Genomic DNA, 11,429 nt, shown 5'->3' with positions numbered 1-11,429 from the left:
TGAACAGTTTGGCTTCTGGCTGTCTGAACACATCTACATTTACCACTGTGCTGGATTTAGCTTCTCCACCTGAACTAATGTGAAACAAGAGCGACAATACAATTTATGATAAGATATATTGAGGTTAGACTTTCCAATTATTTCTGCATGGTAATCACCATTTCCAATCATATTTTTTGTTGTATTGAGTAAGTACCACTGTACGTAACTTGAGCTGATGATAGACCACAGAACATGGCAGATAATGATCAGAAACCTGGATGCCACAGTATCGTGTTTGTTATACTCCAGCTAGCATATCCAGGTTTCTGAAACCAGAATATGGCGTTTACATGAACAACATGTAACCAGGATACAGGATAAACACACTCATTGTCGGTCTGTCGGTAACATAAAATTGTCTTGTTTATCTAGAATTGATCTGAGGGAGCAGTATTAGCCAAAGTACACAGTAAAATGTGTGCACCCTCTGTGCACAAATGACATATTTGCAGCAGGAGAATCACATGCAGGTCCCCTTAAAGAGGAAGAGTGAACAGTGATCCGAATCAGTCAGCTGCACTGAGGACCATGTGTGCCTGCGTCCTCCTTCCCTCTCATTCAGCTGTTTTAAAACGACACCCCCCCCCAAACCCTGCTCCCGCTCTGAGTGCAGTCATTTCTAGTGCAGAGAAATGTCCCTGGTGACACTGAGGGATGACGCAGGCTCTCTCTTCCTTTCTCTGTTTTACTACCCCCCCACCTACACCATCTTTTCCCTCTTTTGACTTGCTCTCCCCTTATTTTATTTTTTATTTTTTTGCTCTGGCGCTCCCCCTTTCTCCATTTCCTCTCCCTGTCTCTCTCCCCCTCTTCTCTTGCTGTCTACCCCCTCTCTCCCCTCCTTCTGACTCTCTCTCTCTCTCTCTCTCTCTCTCTCTCTCCCTCTCTGCTCCGGCACTGCAGTGCTGATTGTGATTGCACACACACACACACATACACACTCACGCAAGCACACACACGCACACACACACAAGAGCATAGCTGAGAGGCAAGGACTGCAGCAGCATGCACCAACCGCGGCTGAGCTGTTCGGGGACACGAGGAAGGGGAAGTGAGGAGAGAAAACAGTGTGCTCGCTCACACCAGCCTGCGTGAGCATCTTTGCAGCGGTGGGAACGATGCATTTCAAGAGCAGATAGTTTATGTTATCCGGACTCATCTGCACTGCCTCTGCATCCCATTCACCCTGCTCCTCCCACTCCAAGTCTTCCTCCTCCTCCTGTCTACAGCATCATTAGACAGGACTACAGATTGACCGGGACTGGCGAGTGGTGGAGGGTCAGGTTTGCCCCGGCTGATAGATTCGTCTGTGGCTATGCTACATCTACTCCTTCACTGATGGCTGGATTGTAATCAACATTTGGAGCAGGAAGATAATCCACAACCCGCAAGGAATCTTGGATGTGTGTGTCACTCTTTACCGGTGTTGTCATTGGCGCATTTCCTCTATTTCGCTGGTTGTTTTTGCCTTCTCTGAGACTGGCTAGCAGGCACTGCAGCATCAGGACCGCAAGACCCATGAAGAGGTAGGGCATGAGGACCCAGGGGCGACCCAAAGGAAGGGCTTGAGTGCTTCCATTGCTACCACTGCTGCTGAGGTGCTTATCTTGATTTTTTTTTTTTTCACCAGAAAAGGGTGTCTGGTGGGGGTTGGGGTGGGTGGTGACAGCACAGGTACCCAGGCCCCTGCAGAGCAGAGCGGGTGGCTCTTGCGTCGAGGCAGGCAGGACGTCCTGTGGGAAAGGTGGGGGGGGGAGAAGAAGGGCTGGCTCGAGCATTGGGCTCCTGATGGTGGCTATTTTTGTCTTCCCTAGCTGAGTGATTGGGACAGCGGGTGGAAGAGAAGATGCTTATGGCCCGAGACACAGCGCGGGACGAGGCTCAAAAGCTACACAGGAAGTGGCTGAAGCACCAGGCCTTTATGGCGGAACTGGCCCGCAATAAAGAATGGCTGGCCAAGATAGAACAGGTGAGTGTGGGGATGGGGAGGTCAGATAGGCAGAGCAGGTGAGTCGGGGGGAGCGTACCATTCCAAAGAGAGCACATGACTGAGAAACAGTGTTGATGGTGGGTGTGGTGGCAGTAATACTGAATAGGTGAAAGATGGAGAGATGTCATCACTCAGCTTTCATTTCATCACTTGGCTTGGGGACATCCTGAATTACATTCTCAAGGTTATATTGTTATAGTGGCTGTGTTGTTTTCAGGTTCACAGGTGGCATGATCCCTGTGGTTCTTTGGTCTTTTTGCACAGAGGTTGGACCATCTGAATTTCACCGCTCAGTTATGGAGGTTACAGTGAATCATATAGAGGACACGTAAGCCTTTGCAGCACTGAAGGCCAAACACACAGAGAGTGCATATTCCTTTCATTTCCGTATGTTTACAAATGGTATCTGTTAGGAACACACAGCTGATATAAGGTGAGTTCCACATCATGAAAACATTCTCAGGCTCGCTTTTGTGCCTCGCATTCCCATCGTGCTTTGCTACCCAGACAGAGCAGCATACCATAGGCTACACACAGAATGTTCTCCATGCCCTCTGCCTCAGTGAAGCTCAGGTGGGCTCCTGATGTAAGTTAGTCAGTCAGACTCCATTTCTGCTAATGGCACAATGCATTTGGCCGGTTTAAGTCACAAATATATTGCTTCACATGTCACATGTCAAGCTGCTGATGACGAGGATTTGTAGATGTAAGTGCATTTAGCACTTAGTTGAGTTTGCATAAACCATGAGTTTTGCTTAACGTAGAAATGTGCACTGTGTAAAAACGTGTAGTGTATCTGTTTTGTTCAGCACAGTGCAACATCCTTTGATACTTCTGATTTTACTTTACTTAAGCAGAATTGCTGACTTTAAGTTTGCACTGTAAATGTGTAATGATGTATAATAATTGATTCAGATTGATGAGGGTGATGTGGCTAAACCAGGAAGTGCTCTTTTGCATTCAGCCTCCAAGCGTCACATGAACATTAGCAAAATGTCAGATAGATACCATTTTTGCAGCTGGAATCCTATAATTCCCCCATTTTATAAATATTTTCTAAAATCTAAATCTAAATCATTATTTTCTCATTAGGAAATTAAAGCAGGTTAATGAACAGATTACTAATTTCCTTTCACGCCTACCAGTGGCCAAATGCTGCACCGAGGCAGAATATATCTTCTCACCAATGCTTTTGATTATTTGATACTCAGTTTTCTTACTTAAACTTGAAAAGTAGAAGCAAATGAGTGGCTCCTATCAGTCCTCTACCTGTCGGCAAAAGGTGGGACTAAAATACATCACAAGTGGCTCCTAAACACACATTTAAAAAATACAAATCTGAATAATGTAGTTGCAGGGTTGGTGAGGTTTATCAGACGTTGACCTTGCTAAAATGTATTTACCTCTCTGATAATACCCTGAGAGGTTTTGTTGACATTTCCAAGTGTTTTAATTATTCATTTTTTATTGAATACATTAAGAAATTCATTAGACTGTATAGATTTTACACATTAATTTTTGTAGCATATACAGTATTATTAAAAATTCATAGCAGTGTAACTAATTATAACCATGGCCCTTGAAGACAAGTCCTACTACTGTATATTACCTAATGAGGAAATCCTCATTAGCCATCTTGGCTGTCCATGTGTGAAATGTATTTTAAGGTTCATCATGCTAGAGTCTAGACCCTCCCATTAAGCCAGCAGACACCTCGACTTCAGTCGAGTTCAGTCACGATGCAAAAGAACTAAAAGATGACTTCTGCATACCAATCAATGTGTGCAGATAGGTTTGTGCTTTTAGCAGATGACTCTTTATTTATTCTATCTTTGATATAGAAAGATATTTTACCCAGGTTTAGTCGCTGAATCTGTGCAGCCAAATTCATTTGTGTTCTCAACAGCGCTACGTCCTATGGCTGAGTAGTGTAGGATATTATGTTTGTTTGAACATTATGTTGAGCGGTACACTACAGACTTTATATTTCATGCTGGGAACACCTGAGATGTTAATTTTGCAATGTCAAAATGAAATAGACTCAAACGGAACTGTAAAAGATTTAATGTTGTCAAACAGTTACAGGTTTGGAGTCCATTATGACTGCATTATGGTACTCGTTGTGGCATTCGTATTTCATTTATTTGAAATTTAACAATAATGCCAATTTCTTTTAGTATGTAAGCTACGATAAGTTTAAATATAACTATATACATCCAATCCAAAAAAGCCAGTGCTTGACTCATTACCTGAACCAAATGTGGTTTGCAAGATCCATTTTTACACTTACGTTTTCTGTTTTGGTTTCTATAATGTAGTGTTGAAACAGTTAGTCAATTTATGGATTTGTCAATTGACAGAAAATTAATCTGCAACTGTTCTGATAATCGATTAATCGTTGGGGCCCAAGTCCTTTTTCACACCAACCATTCTCTGGTTCCAGCTTTTCAAATGCAAGAATTTGCTGCTTTTCGCTGTTTTATAGAATTGAATATCTTTGGGACTGTTGGCCAGAAAAAAACAAGCAATTTGAAGCTCCATCTTGGTCTTTAGGAAACTGTGACGGGCATTTATCCCTGATATCTGACATTTTATAGGCCGAGCAATTAATTAAAATAATCGAGAAAATAATCTGCAGATTAATCAATTTATGAAAACTGTTAGTTGCTAGCCCTAGTATAATGTGTGTTTCGTTACTGTGTATTAGTTATAGGTTTTTTGGTTTTTAGTTGGCCATCCCAAATCATCTCTAGTGATCAACTAGGTTTGTGCATCTCAGTTTATGAATGCTGTGTTTAGTTGATGTTGAGAGGTTAAAGAAACGTAACATTTGAGGAATTATAAATGGAAGAGTAGTGATATTAGCAGAAAATGATATAGCTCTACAGCCAAACAAAGAAAATCAGATGGTGGAAAAATAAAACATTTTTATATATTAAAAACAAACTTGGAAGGCCTGTTGTCAACATGCTGATCATATGTGTGTTATTATCTTCAACACTGGTGAAATAAAATAAAATGACTTGGATGGATAATCATTCAACAGAAGCTGGACACAAAGAGTGAAAAGCAACATGTCTTAGTTGGTACATGAGTGTCATGATTTTATGATCACAGTTAACTAACCTATGCACTATATAGTGTATGTGACTGGGTATATTTAAAAGCCTTTCACCATCTTGACCATTTCTTTATTGAATTCAATTAACAACTATATCAACTATATTCAGTGTTGTAGTCATTTCCTTCGGCAGCTGCACTGTAGGTGCCACAGTAAACGGAAAATAGAATTTTTAAGACAAACAGGGTGCTAGTCCCCCATTAAGGATGTTAAATACTCCTGAGGGCTGGGCCTTGGGTGTGTGAGTGTGTGTGACTGAGTTAGTTTCTTTGTTCTGATGAGCAGTTGGCACCTGCCATCAGTGTATGAATGTGTGTGAATGGGGTGAGTGTGAAGCGCTTTGAGTGGTCAGAAGATTAGAAAGGCACTACACAAGTACAGTCCATTTACCATTTACCAAATAGTGAGGTAATAACAAAGACCTGCCTGGGCATGTCCTGGGACCAGTGCAATGTAACCCATAGTTCTTTCTTTTTTCTATTTTGACTTTATGGGATAGTTTACAGTAGAGATACAGACAGGAAGCATGGGGAACGGGGGAGGGTACAACAGGCAACAAAGGTCCCGGACCAGAATTGAACCATTAACGTTACGGTTATATGGTATGCGTCTTCGACCGCTAGGTCACCATGACACCTTCTAACCCATAACCAGATGTCTTTAATGTATGGGCACAATAACATTTTAATATTTCAAGTTTCCAGAATTTTAAAGAATACAGTTAATGTTCTGCCTATCAGGTGACTCTACTCAGAGAGACATGGAGAGGTCCTCTGCCTAGAATGACGTCTCAGCTTGAAATGAAAACAGACTGAAACAGGATACTGCTTTACTTCTGAATCATCAGCGTCTTTGTGTAACCTTTCATGCCAAATACCAGATAAATCCAGTGAATGGATTGACACTGAGTGCAGAAGATGGCTGCTCCACAGAGGTTGTCTCTCCTGTGCTGACTGGCAGGATTTCCTGAAGTTCCTGTACGTAGCCCCGTACAGACGGTTACAGAGACCCTCGTGTCTCCATAGCCCTGCTAACATCACTTAATCTACCCCCATCGCTCGCTCTGTCGTTACCTGAGAGACAGAGAGAAAAGATGACGCCGCGTCCTGCCGTGATTGGAGAACTCTGCGTCCTTTCGGAAGGGTTCCCGCCCCTCGGCCCCTCTGTTCTCTCTCAGTACTTACTCAGCACATGAAACCAGGCGCACAGCTCCAGGACGGCTCGTGTATGTGGAGGATCTGTGGGTGCATCTCCGTTACAGTGAGAGGACTCACAGCTGACCTTGTGCCAAGCCACACCATGGGCTCAGGGGTCAGTGCTTGGTAAACACACAGACAAACCATGGGCCTGTCTAGCTGGAGCATGTAGATCAGTGACAGGGTAATGAACACACACCGCTTACCTGTTTAAATATGGACACTATATCAATTGGTCGCCTCTGTCTTACCAGGGGCCAGTACCCAATACATTTTAACAGTGATTTGGGATCAACATGAATGTTTATTTTTCAGACAAAGAAAGATGAAGTTATCAGTTTATATTTTATATCCACATACTCTGAATATCCAAGATACTAGTGGCATCGTGATATTTAGTTGCTGCCCCTTTCGAACAATAATTCAAAAATAATTAAAATCATTTCCTTCTTTGTATGTGATTGGTAGAACATTAGTAAAGGAAATTAACGAGGGATGATGGCTTCACTTCAACACATACATTCAGCGCATTCACCAATGTATGTTCAGCTGGCAATATATTCCATGATCAAATAATGAATCCCAATAGACATTTTGACATGTTACAGTAGGGTGATGGCTGAATTCCATTTAGCTGCTTCAGTTACAGGGTCCTGGTACTGTGCATGCTGGCTCACTGTCACACTGTCATGGCTTACTGGGACACAAAGCCATCGTTAATGTTATTAGTTACATCTGTGTTTTTCCTACTATGACAAGTCAAAATGTCTGCTATGTAAAAGGCCTATACTCTTCCTCTTCACTGCCCTGTCTGCGGCACAAGAGCATCTTTAAAATGGGCCTGTTTAATTTTTTAAGAGCCAAGTAATTTCGTAAAATATCTGGGCACTGTAGTTTTAGCAGACTACTCAAACAGGTGTAAATTGGTATTGTGCATTTGTTGGGGACTATTTTCAGGTAGTTTGCATTTGGTGCTCACCAGGGCAGTGTAGGCCCTATGTGGTATTGCCTTGTTCACATTAATGAAGGAACATGTCACCCAGTGCAATGGTGTGGCTCATGAATGTGTTTTTAATAGTTTTTGGACAACAATAGAGCTCTAACTAAATCTTGCGTTCAAACTACAGTAAATCTTGCATGCAGCCCCTCTCTGCTTTTCCATTCTTAATAGTTGTATTTAAGACTTTTAAAGGTCAAGTTGTTTGTTGATGCTATGTTTCGATGTCTGACTTCATTAATTGTCTTGTGTTGTTTAAAGATCTGTTCACCGACTCGCTCAGTGCGTGACTGAAGCTCTGACTGCGTAGTCTCACTCACTGAACTGAATCACGGCCGAACGTTCAGTTTAGCTCGCTAACTAGTGAACTAAGAACAGTCGTTCATGAAGGACAAGCCAGTGAGCTGAGAATTTAGTTGGATAAAGATACCATTTGCAAACTGAGAGCTGCTATAACAAATTCCTACCCTATTCAGCACGTATATTTTCGTGACACTTATTAAATAAAATATTTGGTACTTCCTACTTGGAGACATGAGAGGGAGGGCGAGGCAGAGGGCCTGGCTTGAGCAACTCAGCGCTCCCTCAGGGCTCACGGTCACTGTACGTTCAGTGAGCGAATCACTGAACTGCACCGTTCCTCCGCAGTGAAAGGATCTGAGACAGTCTCAGGCTCAGCCACCCGTTTTTTCATATTGCATATTGCATTTCACCACACATTGTAAACTACTAAAGTTGGTGAGATTTAAAAAAAATCAGGGATTGTGACACGTAACCTAGCTCATTTTAAATGTGTTTGACGTCTAATGAGTACAGATGCAGCAATTTTGTTTAAGCACTCTATGATACTATCCCATCTCTCATATTGTGTCACAACTTGGTCTCAGGCAACACAACAAAGCAACCACTCCATATACTCTATAAACAAACACTAAAGGTACTGGATAAAAAATCTAATTCTATAAATCGTTAATAGCTGTCCTCTTTTCTAAACAGCAACGTTGTGTGTGTGTGTGTGTGTGTGTGCGTGCATGTGGCACAGCAGTAACGTTAAATGTAAGCCTATGGATGCAATATCAATCTAGATAATGTCACCTGGATTGCAGTCCAAGACCAGTGTTGTTGAATCATTGCAGCTAAATGATAGCAACCTGAATCAGCAGTGTATTTGCTGTCTTGAACACACCCCATTTCTCCTCCGAAGAATGACTTGAGTCACACACTCACTCAGTGAGTGAGTGTATCCCTGTGAGAAATGAATGGATCGTTTCAGGAAGTGATTCAGTTCAGTTTGTTCACCCAAAAGATTTGTTCTTTTGAATGACACAACACTAACAATAACGTTCCTAACTAACTAACTATGGAGGAATAAGCTGCTGTATACTGGGCTTTGGCTACTTGTTAGTAGGATCAAGTTAATGTTGATTTTGGTCTTTTAATGGGATTTGTTGATAACATTTACTGTAGCCACATGTAAGAATGGAGGTTTGTGGGCTTTTTAAAAAAAAGATTTCTGCTATTTTAATTTTGTACCATCCAATATGCAACATCAAGATCTTCTGAAGGCGCAGTGAATTAACTAAGAATAAACATATGATTTTAGTGTAGTGTGGTTGTTTTAAACTATGCATTATTCAATTAGCATAAGAATTGTTGTTAGAGTTAAGTTGTTAAATCTGTTGGTATCAAATCTGTACATATTGTTCTAGTATGAGGGTAGTTAATAACCTAATAATAATCCAGTAGGCGATTTGAGGCGGGACGAAGGGGGAAGCCATCCCCCTTGTTAGCAAAATGACCAAAATCTGTCCCCCTTGTTAGCCTGCTCAAAAGATGCTCTGCTTTGTCCATGCTTTGTGGCGCTGCACATTGCCGCTTTTAATAATCGCCACGATCTCGGAACATGTGAGACATGCTGGTTTTGAACCTCCTGTGGGAAGACTGAACATGTAAGAGTCTATTCTGGATTAAAAGCTCTGTTTCCACTGTCTACTTTTCTCTTTTTAGAGCACGCCATGTGAAATTATTTCTCCGACTCACCTCGTCTCTACTCTCCCTGCGTGTGAGTACCTCACACTCACTGACTCGGCTTGCGGGCCGCTAAAGCAGCGCCGTAAAGGCTAGAAAAGCTACGCCGGTTAAAATAGAAACGCTCTATCAAAATGTAATAATTCTCAACAATTTATCTATATTCGGCTGTAGAGAATATAGCAGCATGACAGAGGGCAGATCAGAAATGAACTAAGCTTGGCTTCTGATTACATCTGAGTACTGCATGCTGTGTCAACTTATTGTTTAACAACATTTCCATCAAATTAGCATAATTAATTAGGTCACATCTACTAGAGGATTTTGTAATGTTGTTGACCAACTTTGACACATTGGTGTCTTGTACTAATATACAGTATCTTAACCTTCTTACTAGCTCTTTAGTGTCCATGTGGCTGTTGTGTGAAAGATTTGATTGTCCTGGGTGCAGTAATGGAACAATGTCCTTTTTGAACAGTTTCTAAAATTGCTGCACATTACTTATCTCAGTAACTTGTGTCATGATGTACAAATCTGGTCAATGAAGTGAAAAAATGGACAAAAGACAATGCGTCTGAGGTTTCTTTTTCCTCAGTCCAATGACGTGTTGGCTAGAGTTAGCTAAGTCAGCTAATTGTGCTTGTTTTTAATTTGTTACACTGTTATTGTTGTATTATACCTGTGAAATCAGAGACTTAGAACACTACCAGTTATAAACCCAGTACAGCCATACCATGCTTCTGCCATAAATGGCAGTATATGCAATATATTTGCACTAGAAATGAAGCTGCAGCTACCATCTTCTCAGGGCTTTTTTGACTTGGTAACTCCAAACACACTCTAGTGTGTTAATACACTTGATGTTACATTGGAATTTAATAAATTACTTTTATATCTAGCATTCCTATGTATTATGTTGGTAAGCATTATATTGTCTTGATCGTCTTGAAAAGTCTTGTATCTCCAAAAACCCTCTTATGAATAAATTAAAAGCTGTTTGGTTTCACTATACATTTTTAACATCCAACAGTGACTTTCAGCGGATTCGTTTTTGTCTTTGTAACTTTCAATACAAAGTGTACCAGCAGTACAACTAAGTAACAATCTCTCACGTCTTTAATGCAGAATAGATTAACCCACCCATTCCCCCTGCTGTTTTCACTTGTATACACATTGTTTCTCATATTACATTTAGCTTATTTTACCTACTTTATTAGCTTATTGTGTTTGGTTTGTTTTTGTTTTTTTACACTCATTTTTGTTGCAGTCATTGTCCTCATCTTTTTCTTTTGAATTTCACCTACACGTCTGTATTTTTTGCCTAATACACTTTTTACACATTTTTCTCCAGATAAATAAATCGCCTTACTCTAAATCACAATAATACTTTTATTTCAAGTTTTTAAACAGATATGACTAATAACAGCATGTTACAGTATTAAAACAACTGCTTGAATGGATGATACATGGATGATTCTGTCTTGATGGCAATGGTACTTTCAGAAAGAACATGCTACTGGCTGCCAGCACTGCATGCCACCCATTCATCACATTTCTCACAAAGCTGCCTCAGAAACTACATATGAACAGAGAAGTTGAATAGTGGAATCCATTTCTTACACTAAAGTAAATAGAACTCATGAGTGCATAATAATGTTTAAGTATTTTTACTGCATGTCACAGCTGAAAGTTGTTTGTAAAGTGGACCGTTTGCTGGTTTGACGTTACTGTAATACATAGTGTTAGTGTTGCATTGTGGGTTGGGCTGAAGGGACAACATGGCATCAAAGAAGGAAGCTGGCATCTTCATTTAGTGATAGTTGCAGCATTATGACTCTTTGATGCGCTAAATTTCGAGTTTGGATGCTTGGTGCTTTTTGATTCTCCATTGGTGTAATGCAGATAATAGCATAAGTTGCATAGTGTTACTTTTATGCATACAGTAGGTGTGAATACATTGTTGTTTGTGCCAGTAGAATAAAACAAGCCCTTTAATCCCACCCACTATTTCACTATGCTGCATCAGCATTACAAGAAAGATTGCAGAATTTGGCA

The 11,429-nt window shown here is 40.9% G+C and overlaps 1 protein-coding gene across 4 annotated transcripts in view; it reads left to right on the top strand.

Moving 5' to 3' along the window:
• Positions 1-949: 949 nt before the first annotated feature.
• The window catches only part of sptbn4a (spectrin, beta, non-erythrocytic 4a), a 33,926-nt gene continuing 23,446 nt past the window's right edge, over positions 950-11,429 (top strand). The window contains exons 1-2 of one of the 4 annotated variants that reach the window (XM_044223259.1): positions 950-1,568; positions 1,857-2,011. In XM_044223259.1, coding sequence (XP_044079194.1) covers positions 1,889-2,011 — 123 coding nt within the window. In that variant the 5' untranslated portion in view covers positions 950-1,568; positions 1,857-1,888. Of the gene's footprint in view, positions 2,012-9,353; positions 9,409-11,429 lie in introns of all 4 variants that reach the window. The other 3 variants (XM_044223258.1, XM_044223261.1, XM_044223260.1) reach the window with 3 other exon arrangements.

Source organism: Siniperca chuatsi, linkage group LG14 (assembly GCF_020085105.1).
Source record: "Siniperca chuatsi isolate FFG_IHB_CAS linkage group LG14, ASM2008510v1, whole genome shotgun sequence".
Classification (NCBI taxonomy): Eukaryota; Metazoa; Chordata; class Actinopteri; order Centrarchiformes; family Sinipercidae; genus Siniperca; species Siniperca chuatsi.
This window is presented reverse-complemented; position numbering and strand designations above follow the sequence as displayed.